The 17,235-nt window shown below is 39.0% G+C and overlaps 1 protein-coding gene across 4 annotated transcripts in view; it reads left to right on the top strand.

Moving 5' to 3' along the window:
* The window catches only part of RAB10 (RAB10, member RAS oncogene family), a 75,462-nt gene that overhangs the window by 13,367 nt on the left and 44,860 nt on the right, over window positions 1–17,235 (top strand). For 2 of the 4 annotated variants that reach the window (XM_060169770.1, XM_060169769.1), the window contains exon 2: window positions 287–366. The exons of 1 other annotated variant lie outside the window; for it this stretch is intronic. In XM_060169770.1, coding sequence (XP_060025753.1) covers window positions 345–366 — 22 coding nt within the window. In that variant the 5' untranslated portion in view covers window positions 287–344. Of the gene's footprint in view, window positions 1–286; window positions 367–775; window positions 863–17,070; window positions 17,184–17,235 lie in introns of those variants that run through there. One more of the 4 variants, XM_060169768.1, reaches the window with a different exon arrangement.

Raw genomic sequence — 17,235 nt, 5'->3', positions numbered from 1 at the left:
TGTGGGAAATACAAGCTTTATGCCCTTTACTGTTTTGTCTTACAAAGTTATGTTTGCTATACCTCATGAAAGAAAGTTTTGTTTTGTTTTTTTTAAGATACAGAATTTTAAACAGTCAGGTGGAAACACTTACATGTATCTAGAGATTAGTCTTCCATTAACCTCTGAACATAATCCAGATGAAAACAAATAGTATATTCACAAATCACCTAAATTAAAGCCACACATAGTACTTAGTGTTTTCTTAGTGCCTTACTGACTTTGTTTTTTAATTCCATTTTATTAGACCCTGAAGAAGCAGCAGACTTTTGTTTTTATGCAGGTGACATGTCCAGCCAGCAGAAATGAGACGAGATAGACATTTAGGTAGGAGAACTGAAAACTAAGACAAAGATTAAAGATTGTATTACCATACGATACAGTTACAGATTTGTGAATTGATGATTATGGCCAATGAGAAGTTCCTTTTTTTTTCTGGGCCGTGCGGCACAGCTTGCGAGGTCTTAGTTCCCCGACCAGGGGTTGAATCCCGGCTGTGACAGTGAAAGCACTGAGTCCTAATCACTGGACCACCAGGGAATTCCCTAGAAGTTCTTTTATCTTCTGTAGTCTCTGTTGAAGTAGAAAGTTTGATATATTTTGGAGACATAATAAAAAATGAGTTTTGTTGCCTTATGTATGTATAATCAGAGTTTGACTTTTGTGGAATAATTTTTCCACAAGATGCTAGATAAATGCTTTATTATAATAAAATGAAATTATTTCTTGTATTCAGAAAGAATTTTAAAAATTGGGATGCATCGATGGAAAAGTGAAGCCTGAGGGTGAATATAATCCAAACAAAATTATGAGCTTGGATGAGGTAAATTTAAGATTTACTCACTAGTTCTCAAGTATTAGGATTGTTGGAGGATTATCCTTTAAAATGTGAGTGAACCAGTTTTGGGGGATAAATATAAGGATTTTTTTTTCATATTGAATGAAACATTTACAGAAGTAATTTCTCTATTTTAAATGGATTCAAAAAGGGTCTCCACAGATTTGTGAATGTCAGGACCATAAATATCATCTTAATGAAACTGGCTTAAACCTAAGCTCTAAGATGGACTTCCAGGAAGTCAGCCATGCTCTTAACTTAATATGCCTCCCTCAAGAATAGTGGGCTGGGCTTCTCTGGTGGCGTAGTGGTTGAGAGTCCGCCTGCCGATGCAGGGGACACAGGTTCGTGCCCTGGTCTGGGAAGATCCCACATGCCGTGGAGCGGCTGGGCCCGTGAGCCATGGCCGCTGAGCCTGCGTGTCCGGAGCCTGTGCTCCGCAACGGGAGAGGCCACAACAGTTAGAGGCCCGTGTACCGCAAAAAAAAAAAAAAAAAAAAAAAAAAAAGAATAATGGGCTTTTTGGATAAGTCAGACAGGGTTTAGCAGTTTGTATTTCTCTGTACAATAAAATATTCTAATAAAAGTGTTTAATAGTAATATCTTATATAACACAGGTAACTATAAATTAAGCAACAGGTGAACAGTTTCCTTTTTGGGGTATTTGTGACTGATGATCAATGGGTGCTTAAGGGAATAAAAATAATTTCATTGTTAACCTGATACACTCAAATAACTAATTTTTACACTATAATATCACAACTTCCCCCTCTAAATTTTTTTTCTTTTTCTTTTTTTAAAAATACGCACACAGTCCTCTTGCATGTGTATTTAGGGGTGGGATTGCTGGGTCATGGTGTACGCATATATTTAGCTTTGGTAGGTACTAGCTTTCACACATAGTACTGAACGATTTTACAAAGTGGTCCTATCAATTTTGGTTCATCTTTTTTTTTTAAATTTATTTTTATGTATTTATTTTTGGCTGCCTTGGGTCTGCATTGCTGTGCATGGGCTTTCTCTAGTTGCAGTGAGGGGGCTACTCTTCATTGCAGTGCTTGGGCATCTCATTGTGGAGCACAGGCTCGGCATGTGGGCTTCAGGAGTTGTGGCGAGTGGGCTCAGTAGTTGTGGCTCACGGGCTCTAGAGCGCAGGCTCAGTAGTTGTGGCGCACGGGCTTTAGTTGCTCCACAGCACGTGGGATCTTCCTGTACCAGGGCTCGAACCCGTGTCCCCTGCATTGGCAGGTGGATTCTTAACCACTGTGCCACCAGGGAAGCCCCTTCCCCCTCTAATTTTTCTTCAATTTCTCTTCTGAAAAACTTTCTTTAGTAAGATGTCTATATGTAGGTGCCACAGATTACAGGACTTTTTTTAAACTTTCTTATTTGGCCCCCAACACATTTTCTTGAGCTGATTTTTTACTTTATTTCTACGTTATGCTTTTTAGTAGGCACTGTTTAAGTCATTGGTGATGAAGATATACATACACATGTGTGTATATATATATATATATATATATATATATAAATGCTATTACTCTTTGCCCTAGGTTGTGGTCTTTCTATTAAATGATGATTTCCAACTCCAGCAGTGATTTAATTAAGCACAGTTTGCCTTTTAAAACTTGCCTCAGTCTCAGGTAACATCCTCATCCTTGACATTCTGTCTCCCTTGGAATGCGTGAGCCCCCTGGAATACTTTAGCCCCTGCTGAATGGATTTGTTTCTTCAAACATTTGCCTTTTTTCCTGATCTTCTATTGAATTTTAGCAAACCTACTGAGTTTAAAATTGCTTCAGTTGAGTGAGAGTTTTTTAGAGAACTGTATTTTCAAATACAGTTTGTTTTATCATCTCTTGTTAGGTGAATTTGTTGGTTGATGGAAATGAGTGGCTAGAAGGGAAGAAATGGAGGTCTTAAAACATTAATTTTAAGGAAAGCATTATAGGTAACTCAATTTCAAGAGTAAATAATTAAAAATTTTTGTTAGTTTGCTCTTGACTTTTCTACTGTAAAACACATCTTCCTGAAAGCAATGGTGTCAGTGTGCCTGCTTGGTATTGTATGATATATGCAATGCAATTGTACATATGTTGTTTTGTAGATTTTGAAATGGAGTACTATTACAGCTTGCCTCATCCTCCTTGCTATTTGTCAGTTGAATTTTCTCACATAACTACCATGATCTGCTTCAGTGGATGATTTTCTTTTAAGACCATATTTGGCTTTCCTCAGCCATTGAATTTGAACAATCTGTGGTGGGTTGATTTTCTTTAAAGATGATAAAGAATGATCCTTTTTTTTAAAATACCTTTATTGGAGTATAATTGCTTTATAGTCTTGTGTTAGTTTCTGCTGTACAACAAAGTGAATCAGCTATATCTATACGTATATCCCCATATCCCCTCCCTCTTGAGCCTCCCTCCCACCCTCCCTTTCCCACCCTTCTAGGTCGTCAACAAAGCACCAAGCTGATCTCCCTGTGCTGTGCAGCAGCTTCCCACTAGCCAGCCATTTTACATTTGGTAGTGTATATATGTCAGTGTTACTCTCTCACCTTGTCCCCTTCCCCACTGTGTCCTCAAGTCCATTCACTATGTCTGCATCTTTATTCCTGTCCTGCCACTAGGTTCATCAGTACAGTTTTTTTTAGATTCCATATATGTGCGTTAGCATCTGGTATTTGTTTTTCTCTTTCTGACTTACTTCACTCTGTATGACAGACTCTAGGTCCATCCACCTCAGTACAGATAACTCAATTTCGTTCCTTTTTATGGCTAAGTAATATTCCATTGCATATATGTGCCACATCTTTATCTATTCATCTGTTGATGGACATTTAGGTTTCTTCCATGTCCTGGCTATTGTAAATAGTGCTGCAATGAACAAAGAATGATCCATTTTTTAAAATACGCAGTGACTGTGAAGACACTGGTTCCAAAGTGTGGACCTCTTCACGGCAGCACCAGCATCACCGGGAAACTTGCTGGAAATGCAAATTCTCACGTTCTACCTGTCAACTGTTGAATCAGAAATTCCTTGGGTAGGACTCATACATCTGTATTTTTTTTTTTTAACACGCATAGTCTGACATTTATAAATTTATTTATTTATTTATGGCTGTGTTGGGTCTTGGTTGCTGTGCACGGGTTTTCTCTAGTTGCGGCGAGCGGGGGCTACTCTTGGTTGCGGTGTGTGGGTTTCTCATTGCGGTGGGTTCTCTCGTTGAGGAGCATGGGCTCTAGGCGCGCGGACTTCAGTAGTTGTGGCATGTGGGCTCAGTAGTTGTGGCTCATGGGCTCTAGAGCACAGGCTCAATAGTTGTGGCACACGGGCTTAGTTGCTCCACGGCATGTGGGATCTTCCCGGACCAGGGCTCGAACCTGTGGCCCCTGCATTCACAGGCAGGTTCTTAACCACTGTGCCACCAGGGAAGTCCCCAGCCATCTGTGTTTTGACGGAGCCGTCCAGATGATTTCCATACAAGCTGAAGTTTGGGAACCAAGGTTGTACTATTAAATACATCACAGAAATAGTTGTATTTTACTTTTTTTCCTCCCTCCACAGTGTATCTTGGAGATCATTCCTCATGATTAGTTTCTTCATTTTTTTAAAACTGCGCATAGTGTTCCATTAGATGTATCACGATTTAGTTAACCAGTTCCCTGTTTATCAACATTTTGGGTCTGGAGCATAAAGTGTTTAGAAATTATGTGGTGCCGCCTGTGAAGGGCCTTATATGATCTGGCAGTAAGCTTGTACTTCATCCTGTAGATGGGGTAGTGAGTGGCAGGATTAGATCCATGTCACATAATCCTGATGCTACCACTGGCTGGGCGAATCAGTGCCACTAACTTACGGAATATACTAGTTAGGAGCATGTCTCACAGGCATGATGATAAGTTTTTTTAACCAAAATGCGAAATTTGAGAAGTACATGGTAAATATTCCAAAGGTTTATTGGGGCAAAAACCGTGAGTATTTTAGGATTACAAGTATCATAACTAGTCAGATAATTTAAAAAATAGAACTACTATATGGTTCAGCAGTCCCACCTTCGGGTATAGATCCTGAGGAATTGAAAGCAGAGTCTTGAAGAGATTTTGCACACCCGTGTTCATAGCAGCACTTGTTACAGTAGCCATGAGGTGGAAGGAACCCAAAGACCATTTGTGCTTATCAGGAGCTGGGGGGAAAGGGGCAAAGGAGCGTTGTTTAATGCACGTACTTCTGCAAGATGAAAAAGTTCTGGAGATCTGTTGCACTACAGTGTGAATATACTTGACACTACTGAACAGTACACTTAAAAATGGTTAAGATGGTAAATTTTATGGTACTATTAAAAAAAATAAATTTATTTTATTATTTATTATTTATTTATTTATTTATTTATTTTGCTGCGTCTTTCTCTAGTTGCGGTGAGCTGGGGGCTGCTCTTCGTTGCAGTGTGCTGGCTTCTCACTGCGATGGCTTCTCTTGTTGTGGAGCATGGGCTCTAGGCATGCGGGCTTCAGTAGTTGTGGCACACAGGCTCAGTAGTTGTGGCTCATGGGCTGTAGAGCACAGGCTCAGTAGTTGTGGTGCGTGGGCTTAGTTGATCCGCGTCATGTGGGATCTTCCCAGAGCAGGGCTCGAACCCCTGTCCCCTGCATTGGCAGGTGGATTCTTAACCACTGCACCACCAGGGAAGCCCTGGTACTTGTTTTTACCACAAAAAAAAAAAAAAAAAACCCACATCACAACTAGGTTGAGATTGTATAGCATCCATAGTTCAGGCCATACCAGCATGGTCATGTCCAAAGCGCACTCAGTACAGGCGTACCTCATTTTACCGTGCTTTGCTTTATTGTTCTTCACAGATTCTTAACTTTCTACGAACTGAAGGTTTGTGGCAACCCTGCATTGAGCAAGTCTGCTTTTCCAACAGCATTTGCTCACTTCGTGTCTCTGTCATATTTTGGTAATTCTCAATATTTCAAAACTTTTTCATTATTATTGTGTTTGTTATAGTGATCTGTGATCAGCTATCTTTGATGTTACTGTGACTTGCTGAAGGCTCACATGATGGTTAGTATTTCTTAGCAATAAAGTATCTTTAAGGTATGTACATTTTTTTAGACCGAATGCTATTACTGAATGGACTACAGCATTGTATAAACATAACTTTTACATGCACTGGGAAACCAGAAGATTCATGTGACTTGCTTTATTGTGGCATTTGCCTTACTGTGGTGGTCTGGAACAAACCTCCAGTAATTTGGAATATTTCGAGAATTATCAAAATGTGACAGACAGGAGGAAGTGAGCAGTGCTGTTGGAAAAATGATGCCAACAGACATCCTCGACACAGGATTGCCACAAACCCTTCAATCTGTAATACGCAATGTCTTTGAAGCACAATAAAGTGAAATGCAATAAAATGAGGTATGCCTGTACATTATTTCAGTTCATTCTCACACTGATCCTCTGAGGAAATTTGTATTATCCCCATTTTGTTAATGAGAAAATTGAGGATTAGGAACATTAAGTAATTGAGCCAAGAAGGTCACACAGCTAGTAAGTGGTGAAACGAGAATTGTTAATCCTGGTCTCTCAGACTCTAAAGCCCATATTCTTTCCAGTACATTATACCAGAGAAGCTGGAAATACAGACCTTTACAAAAGTGAAATCTTTTTTAAAAACCTAGAACAAAACAATACTGGCCAGGCCTGAAATATTGGTACAAGGGCTACCATTATTTGACTCATAAAACTTTATTGAAAAGTATCTTTTCGGACTTCCCTGGTGGCGCCGTGGTTAAGAATCCACCTGCCAGTGCAGGGGACACAGGTTTGATCCCTGGTCTGGGAAGATCCCACATGCCACGGAGCAGCTAAGCCCATATGCCACAACTGCTGAGCCTGCGCTCCAGAGCCTGCAAGCCACAACTGCTGAGCCTGTGCACCACAACTACTGAAGCCCATGCACCTAGAGCCCGTGCTCTGCAACAAGAGAAGCCACTGCAATGAGAAGCCCACGCACCGCAATGAAGAGTAGCCCCTGCTCACCACAACTAGAGAAAGCCCGCACGCAGCAACGAAGATCCAACGTAGGCAAAAAATAAATAAATAAAAAATAGAAGTAGTTATCAAAACACACACACACACAAATGAGAAGAAAAATATCTTTATGAGAGTAATTTCTTTGGGTACATAATTTTGGGGATGGTTATAAACAGATTAGATGTAGTTTCTTTATAGACAAAGAATTTGACTTCATATTTTTAGGTTGAAAGAGCTGATACGTAGTTGAGATTTTTTTTCCCATTTATCTCTTTTGTTGATAATTTTAAGCAGCCATTGCTCTTCCCAGCATCAAACATCATACCCCTTAAATGGGACTCACTGGAATGTCAAAATCTAACTACCACCAACCTAAGGTTCTAGGAGCTTTCAGAAAAGGGATGGAGTTGGTTTCTATATATGACATTTTCTTTGGTTTAGAATGTTTTTATCGTGTGGTAAATCACTGTAGTAAGTGCCTTTACTCCTGGGTCAGGAGAGTGATTTCCAGTGACAGGTGCATCTGTTTTTATTTGAATAATATTTTTAAAAAATTTTATATTTAAAGTAATGCCTATTAGCTTAAAAACATAGCATTAGAATGTATAGCATAGAAAGGATAAGTACTGTGATGTCCCTCTTCTTTGCTGCTAATTCTTTGTTCCGCATCCTTAATGTAATTTTGATGGCAATACTTTTTTTCAGTACATTTATGTATTAGGAGGTGACAGCTCTTTGCTTTTCCCTGCCCCCCCCAACCCAGCTGGCTTAAACAACAGCAAAATGTTTGAAGATGTGTCACTTTTAGGGTTAGTTTGTTAAATGCTCAGCATCCTCACCAAGAACCCAAGTTATCTTTACATCCTGCCACTAAGTCAGTTTGTCCTCAGGCTAGTTCTCTTCATTGGTATAGAGATACATGCAGCAATTTTAGGCTCCAGACGTACTGAGTCATAACATCATCCAGAGGAAAAGGGACAATTTCTTCCTCGTGTCTCTTTTTTTTTTTTTTTTTTTTTTTGCGGTACGCGGGCCTCTCACTGCTGTGGCCTCTCCCGTTGCGGAGCACAGGCTCCGGACGTGCAGGCTCAGCGACCATGGCTCACGGGCCCAGCTGCTCTGCGGCATGTGGGATCTTCCCAGACTGGGGCACAAACCTGTGTCCCCTGCATTGGTAGGAGGACTCTCAACCACTGCACCACCAGGGAAGGCCCTCGTGTCTCTGTTTTTCCCTTCCAGCTTTTTATTTTAAAAACGTGCAAATGCACTGAAAATTTGAAAGAATAGTGTAACTATTCACATATATGTCCTTCATGTAGATTTTCTATATTATTAACATTTTGCTGCATTTGTGCACTCATACCATTTGTATTTCTTTTATTTGCTAAGCGATTTGAAAATTTGTAAGTAAGCTGCAGATATCATGACACTTCATCCCCTAAATACTCCAGTACGTATCTCCTCAGAACAAGAATGTTCTCTTATAGAACTACAACCTCATAGTTACACCCAAGAAATTTAATATTAGTCAGTAATATATGCTTTATAGTTCTTATTCAAACTGCCTCAACATTTTTGCCTTTTTTGGGGAGTGGTTGGTGGTGTAGGTGTCCAGAGTCCAATTCAAGATTATGCATTGAATTTAGTTGTCTTGTCTCTTTACTTTTGTTAATCGAGAATAAATAAGATAGTGACATTGACTTTTTTGAATGAGTCTAAATATTTTATTAAGAATGGCCCACATTTTGGATGTTTCCCCATGAATAGATTCAAATTAAACATTTTGGCAAAAATACTACCTAGGTGATGTGTCTTTCTCAGTGCATCACATCTCAGTGCATAATGTCATTTTGTCCTATTATTGGAGATACTAAGTTTGAGCCCTTGGGTAAGATAGAGCCTGCCAGATTTCTCCATTAAAGGTACTTTCCCCCTTTGTAATTAATAAATGATAGGTAGGGTGATGCTTTGAGATGGTGCAACTATCTTATTCTCTAGTAACATTTTACCTGTTGGTTTGATCTATGAATGAATCAGTTATTACATTTTTGGTTGCAAAAACTGCCTTTCTCTCATTTCTTTTTCTCTTTTTTTTGGGTGGGGGGCACACCTCGCCGCTTGTGGGATACACCTCGCAGCTTGCGGGATCTTAGTTCCCTGAGCAGGGATTGAACCTGGGCCCCGGCAGTGAAATTGCCGAGTCCTAACCACTGGACCACCAGGGAATTCCCCCATTTTATCCTCTTTTAGGAGCATAAAAACTCTGACCAGAAGCCCTTTGGCCGGCTTACTTTCACATTTCATTAGCTAGAATTGTGTTAACATGGCCATGATTAAGCAAGCATTTTCCTGACTTTTTTTTTTAAGTCATATTTCTAAATCGTATGATTATACTTCTGTATTTATTAATTTTAGACATTATGTGTTGATTTCCTATTGTGGAATATGAGAGTTTGAGTCTAGACATTCTGGAGCCAGAATATATAGGAATATAGGAATGGAGGAGTCATTGGTACATGGTGTGTTTGGGGACTGCAGGTAGTACATAGAGGCTAGAATTCGAGGCATGACAGGACATAAATTGGGGCTAGATTGTAGAAGACCTCAAAAGTCTTGTTAAGGAGTTTGGATTTTCTAAGATATCATCAAGTAGGGGAATGACTTCAGATTTAAAGTATGACATTTTCCTCTCTTTAAAAAGTGTGCTGTAGTTGGCCCTCTGTATCCAAGTTACAGAGGGCCAACCATAAGGGACTTGAGTGTCCACTGATACCGAGGGATGACTGTATATATACTTTGATGTGTGTGTTAAAAAGAACACAAAGAGATATATACCAAAATATTAACATGGGAATTAATGGAGGCAGAGAGACAGATTTGCAAAATGCTAGGTAGAATCCAAGAGAGAGAGGTGATGAGGATCCGAGCTGGGAAGGTGAGAATTAACATATTAAAGATTTGGTGTGATTCGTGTTGGGGACAAGATTGGTGAGATCAAGGGACCTAACTTAGGTAACTAGTAACTGATATCTTTAACTGAAGTAGTTAATGGTAGGGCGGGGATGGGGATTTCCTCCCCTTATTTGTGAATTCATTTATGTGAGGTCTCTACTAATCCATATAAACTCTATTGGAAAGATCAAAGGGGTGAGCTCTTCAGTAAGTTGGCAAACATGTATTCAGTACTCACTACGGGCACTGTGCTAGGTTGGTGGAGAGTGAACAAAATTGAGTATGCCTAGTGGCTGGAGTGACCATGTAATTTATCATCCAGACTGAAGTATTGAGAGTGAAAGGGGTACAGAAAATAGTTACATAATTTATTGAAATATTTGACACTGATTTTATTTATTCCAAAACTATTTTTAAAAATAAGAATTTTTAATTCTTAAAAATGAATGTCTGTATTCATGAAAGTAACACTTTTTTTTAGTATCAAATATTTGATTGTTAAAAAGATAATCAAGGCAGAATAGTCTTTGTGTCATAGTCATATACCTTTATTAACTATTAACTGTGTCTCTAATGCCATGTCCCTTGTATTTCTGTGAAGAATGTGTTTTTTCCAGTATGGTTGTGTTTTTTAAATAGAGTTTTCGGCAGTTCTCTGAGTTGTATTTTAGGGTTTATATATTGCAAATACATAATTGGAAATTTCATTTGGCACTTCCCTGTTTGCAACCTCATTTTCAAGAACTGCAATTTGCCAAAGGCTTCAACGCCTTAAGATGGGGCTTCCCTGGTGGCGCAGTGGTGGAGAGTCCGCCTGCTGATGCAGGGCACACGGGTTCGTGTCCTGGTTCGGGAAGATCCCACATGACGCGGAGCGGCTGGGCCCGTGAGCCATGGCCGCTGAGGCTGCGCGTCTGGAGCCTGTGCTCTGCGGCGGGAGAGGCCCGCGTACCGCCAAAAAAAAAAAAAAAAAGCCTTAAGATGTTTTTGGCATTTCACTTCATTAAATACTTTGATTAAATACTTCCAGCTGATTTTTAAAAATGCAACCAAAATTTAGAAGGCTCATTTATTAAAAAAAAGTTCAGTACCATTGTAGGATACTTAGATTCATGAAGTAGTTCTTTAAAGGCTCAAACACTTCTAAAATATGATTGAGGACATGTAACAAATCACATGCTGCCCGTTCATTCATATGTATTATTAACAGCTTGATCACAGGTTTTATAGTTGAGTCACTGTGTGTATTTCTAAGGTTTAACATCTAAAGCTTGTCTTTCAGTTGGTAGAATATTGTAGCCTTTTTATATGCAGTTATTTATTTATTTTAATTTTCTTTAAAATTTATTTGTTTATTTATTTTTGGCTGTGTTGGGTCTTTGTTGCTGCGCACAGGCTTTCTCTAGTTGCTTTGAGCAGGGGCTGTTCTTTGTTGTGGTGCGCGTGCTTCTCATTGCAGTGGCTTCTGTTGTTGTGGAGCACAGGCTCTAGGCACGAGGGCTTCAGTAGTTGTAGCATGTGGGCTCAGTAGTTGTGGCTTGCCAGCTCTAGAGCGCAGGCTCAGTAGTTGTGGAGCATGGGCTTAGTTGCTCTGCGGCATGTGGGATCTTCCCAGAGCAGGGCTCAAACCCGTGTCCCCTGCATTGGCAGGCGGATTCTTAACCACTGCACCACCAGGGAAGTCCCTGCAGTTATGAATAATGTGTTCCACAATCATTCCAAGTATATTTTTTGTTGTATAGGTTCTTTTTTTTTTTAAGCTTAGTAGAAATACTGTCTTACCATGACATCTGTACTCCACTGGAATTTGTATCCTCATTATTACTAAGAGAAAAAAATTGTCTTTAATGTTGCATATATTTTTAACTCAATTCACAGTAGCATTCACAGTAATATCAGATGTTTCATCTTCAACAGACTGAACCTACAGAAGCTTTACTCTTATTATTATTTATTTACCCACAACACTTTATAGGGGAGAGGTGTGCCTAGTAAATGGGAGTATGGCAAAACCAATAGTTGCTCAAGTTCTAATTCTCTAGTGTTTTCATGATGAGTCCACTTGTGAAACAAAACTTCTTTAGAATAAAGTCTCCAGTCTTTTACCATGTGCCTTAAAGTGATTTCTATTCCTGTTGCTCACGTAAAGGCTTATTTGGTGTTTTTAGAAAGCACTTGTAATGACCCTGGGACTGACTTTGAAAATACAATATTTTCAAAATTTAAAAAAGTACACATAACCATTTTGCCATAGTGTTCATATATAACTAACTTCTTAACATGTAGTTTTCAAATTACATTATTCTGTTTTCAGTGCCAAAAGCTTAATTTTCATTCAATAAATTGGACTAAGTAAAACATGCCATTAATGGGATGATGGTTTTTCTGTTTTAAACATGACTATCTCTTTGTCAAGTTATTCTGCTAATGAAGCCAACAGATTAATAATTATTGTTTCATTAAAAATTTTTTTGAGTGACAAGAAACTTGGAATTGAAAAAATGAAAAATTAATTTAGAGGAACGGTGGTTTGACCTAAATTAAGTCATGCTTCACAGAATGTTTGTAATGGCATCTTTTGTAGCTGCATGTGTTATTGTCATCTTCAGACACAGTGTTACAGTAACTACTACCTTCTGAATTAAATGCTGATGCTGCGTCAGATTTGTTTCTTCTCGTCAGTATTATCACTTTAAACATAAACTTTTTCTGAGTAAATTGCTGCCTAGAGGGCTTACTGCAAAATATATAGATTGATTTTATATATACTTGTATAATATAAAATTATCGTAGCAAAAACATTTTTACTCTCTGTATACCTTATAAAAGAACATTTCACATACACGTATAATTTTCCATGTTACCCATTTATCCCACTGACTGGTGACCTGATGACTTCTTGCATCTTGTTGAGGCAGCAGCTTCAAACATTCTCTTCCCAGCATCTGTTAAAACCAGAGGGAATTGAGGACTTCGTAGGTGGTCCAGTGGTTAGGACTTGGCACTTTCACTTCCATGGCCCTGGGTTCAATCCCTGGTCTGGGAACTAAGATCCTGTGAGCAGAGCGGTGTGCTACCCCCCTCCACCCCCCAAAAAAAACAAAAACAAAACAGGGAACTGGCTGCTTTTTATTACACTTTGTCAGCTTGCTATGCTGGAAAGGGAAATGTCAGTTATTTTGCATTTGTAAAGGGTTGGGAAAGAGCAACAGGTTATCACTGGTTATCTTTTTAGATGCAACCATGTGTTAGAAAGTGATAACTGTTTACACTGGACATTTGTCTCACATAACTACTTGGTAAGACCTTGGCAGAAGTTAGTACCAATTCAAGGTCTGCCAAACCCTCTCCACATACTTTAACGCAGCTTTGTTAAAAATATGAAATCTGAGACATAGTAAATTTGGACAGGACATTGGGAAACATGACAAATGAAGACTGTTTTGGTCAAACAGACTTAATGATCACCATACTTGCAGCAATTTGGTGGGGGTGATGTGATGCATATTCATCAAACAAAAACACCAAACCAGAGTAATCTCTAATTAGATAATTACTATGAATACAAAATATATTGTGAGATCAGAATAAACAGGTTCTTAATCTGTTTCAGGGAATGGGGAGACAGCTCATGGAATTTGGTCCTGAGGAATTGGAATTTATGCTGTTATCTGAGATATTATTAGAAGTTAGGTAGGAGAAAAGAGTGAGGAGAGAAGGAAGAACATTCCAGACAGAGGAAATAGTCAGGAAAAGGTCCTTGGTGAGTAAAGAAGCTTATCTAGTTCAAAGAACGAAAAGGTCTGTGTTGCAGGTATGAGTCAGGTAAGGTGAGCAGAGCAGTAGATGTTGAAGAGGTAGGCGTTGGCCAGATCATCCGGAGCCTGGTAGTCCATGCTAACGATTTGAATTCCAGTGAAGGTCTAAGCAGGTATGTGATGTGGTTAGATTCAGCTTTAAAAGGATGAGTGGCCCAGACAGTGTGCAAAATGTATTGGAGTTGGAATTTTCTAGTGAAAGACTTAACAAAGGTGTGTTTAAACTCTTGTTTGTATATTGAGTGATTTAATCTTTAAGGATCATGAGAGAGTATATGTGAATGTGCCTACTGGTGGCTGACAATGAGCCTTTAATTTTTTGGAAATAATCTTTTAGTGCCCAAGTATATGTGACAGAATATTGAGCCGGGGGACAGAATTCTAATCATGGTTAATTTGCTTTGTGAGCTTGAGCAAGTAATTTAATCTCTGAGCCTCTTTCTTTATCTGTAAATTGAGCATGTTAGAGAAATGTGTGTTTAACCTAATTGTGTTAATCGCTTAACTCATATGGGCTGAGTCTTGCTGAGTCATTTTCTCAGACTGACTATGTGGGCAAGGCTTAATAAAGGCCAGTTAAACTTAATGATATCTCATACCTCATCTGTAGAAGTCAGGGGAAAGAAAGAGTCGTTGTGTGTATGTTTTATTTACTGTTTTTTAATAAAAGGGTGTTTTGCAGAGCAGTTAGCATATCAATTCATGCAGATTCGTTGTTGAGGAGAGAGAATACAGTACACTATAGCTAGGGGACAGGACTACTGAGGCAGCTCCTTCTATTTTAAATTTAAGAATTTCTGATTTGCCTTATGCCTATTATGTCTATCATCTCATATATTTTTAAAAAAATTTGAGCTGCTAATACATTCTTAGTGTCTAATGCAGCCTCTTTTTCCCTCTAAACAGCATTGAGGTGCTTTGGAATTTTTTTGCCCCCAAAATTGGCTTTAATAGAAGTGGTTTAAATTTTCTGCAGCAGGACCGTGGTTGAAGCTAGTGGTCCTGTCACCAGTAGCAAGAACCTACCTAGTAGCATCAGTAAAACTGCATCTTTGCCTCTGTAAATAAAAAACATAATCCTAACTGTCCCTGGAACTATTGGATTGCAGTGTTCCAGCATTTACAGATTTATGTTTTTCCATAATTTAAACTTTCTGAGGTATATCTTGAAGATATTAATGTATTAGATAGCAAAAAACTTTAAGTGCTCAGATAGCTTTGTTGGTAACAGTCTTGGTGTGGAGCATTGTACTTCATTGCGTGTTAGTCTTAGATTTCTCTTTACTTTTCATTGCCTGTTATATTGAGCCATAATGGACGTGTAAGCTACAAGTATTCAATGAGAGCTCCTTGATTTTTAATGCTTGGGCCCTTGAACTTGAAGCTACGCATCCTTGGCTTTATCACGGAAGTTGGTTTTCTTGGCTTTAAGTTTCTCTTTTTCTGTGTTTGACTTCCTGGCTTTTTCACAGAGTGTAGATGACTTGTTTTTGGCTCTTCTGGGAAGTTCAGAAATTCGAGCTTGCTTCAGAAGGATAGGCTAGAGAGCTCAATAAGATATGGTGGGGAAGACTAGATCAAATCATGAAGTTGTGATTTGAGCAAAACAGTATTAAATCTGGTTTTATCTGTTTGTGTGTTTTACCATTTTAAAAAACATTAAGTTTTCACAGTCAATAGAGTGACTGTACATCTTTTTGAACCTCAAGGATTTATTTTTTCCTTTTTGGAATTAATTTTTTTTTGCTGTACTTGGGCCTCTCACTGTTGTGGCCTCTCCCGTTGCGGAGCACAAGCTCCGGACGCGCAGGCTCAGCGGCCATGGCTCACGGGCCCAGCCGCTCCGCGGCATGTGGGATCTTCCCGGACCGGGGCACGAACCCATGTCCCCTGCATCGGCAGGCGGACTCCCAACCACTGCACCACCAGGGAAGCCCTAATTTTTTATATATATAAATTTATTTATTTTATTTATTTATTTTTGGCTGCGTTGGGTTTTCATTGCTGCACGCGGGCTTTCTTTAGTTGCGGCGAGCAGGGGCTACTCTTTGTTGCAGTGCACAGGCTTCTCATTGCGGTGGCTTCTCTTGTTGCGGAGCATGGGCTCTAGGCTTGTGGGCTTCAGTAGTTGTGGCACACGGGCTTCAGTAGTTGTGGCTCAGGGGCTCTAGAGCGCAGACTCAGTAGTTGTGGCGCACGGGCTTAGTTGCTCTGCAGCATGTGGGATCTTCCCAGACCAAGGCTCAAGCCCATGTCCCCTGCATTGGCAGGTGGATTCTTAATCACTGTGCACCAGGGAAGTCCTCCCTATCTGTTTTTTTTAAAAAAGGAACCAACGAAATACATAATGAAAGCGTCTAACATCGTATGGCATGTAAATTATCAACAGATGTTAGTGTACCTCCATGGTTCTCAAAATTTGGATCTCCACTGACCCCACCTGGGGATCTTTTTTGACAGATAGTCAAAAGTATTTTCATATTAATTCTAAGATGTTATTTGCCATTTTCATCATGGTACAGAAACAATGGTATGTAAAATTGCTGGTCTTAGTGTGAACTAAGACAATGGCACCAAGCTGGCCTAGTTAGTTATTGTATTCTTCACCACCATGGACTCTAACAGGAGAAAACAAAGCTTAATTTCACTTAAAAATGTCCTTGATGAAGCAGAAAGAATTTTCAGTTTTATTAAATCTTGACGCATGAGCACACATCTTTTTCTGTGAGAAAATGGGAAGTAAATGTAAAATACTTCTGCCTCATTCTGTGAGAGTGATGGTTGTCTCAAGGAAAAGCACTTGTGAAATTGTTTAAATTGGCGACCTTTTTTAGAACTTGATTTATACTTGAAAGAAAACTGGCATCGTATGGTTATTCAAACGAGTATTTGGCAGATACTTTCTCAAATGAATGAAATGATAGTATTTGTTGCCAATGATAAATTCATGCTTTTAAATGAAAATTAGAATTTTGGAAAACTTGGGTCTGCCTCCATGAGCTTGACAGCTTTCCAGTTCTTAGAGATTCTCCTGATGAAGTCCATGGTGATATTAATGAATATGATTTTTTTCATATTGTGTAATGAGATGTGTCAACATTTGGAACTTATGTTCTTAAGCTTAGTGAACTGATGTTTTCCAAAAAATTAATGTTTTATATGTTATAAAATCATACATGGATAAAAAGATCCACTCAAAGTGTAAAGTAACTGATGGATTTAATGTAATAGAATATGAAAAATTCATTGACATGGTTTTAAGTTCCACATTGCAACAAATCTTTAAGAAAGTACCACTTGTTGAGTTTGGTAGTGTCGAAGAAGAAGAATATCTAGGGTGATCTGAGAAGGCTCTTAAAATATTCTTCCTTTTTCCAGCTACATATCTACATGCAACTAGACTTTCTTCATATACTTCATATTCTTCATGCATTTCAATCAGAAGAGCATATTGCAACAGACTGAATGCCGAAGTAGATGTGAAAATTGTGGTCTGTTAAGCTGGACTTTAAAGTTACAAAGCTATAAAATCATGCCACTCTT

This window comes from Lagenorhynchus albirostris, chromosome 13 (assembly GCF_949774975.1).
Source record: "Lagenorhynchus albirostris chromosome 13, mLagAlb1.1, whole genome shotgun sequence".
Taxonomy (NCBI): Eukaryota; Metazoa; Chordata; class Mammalia; order Artiodactyla; family Delphinidae; genus Lagenorhynchus; species Lagenorhynchus albirostris.
This window is presented reverse-complemented; position numbering and strand designations above follow the sequence as displayed.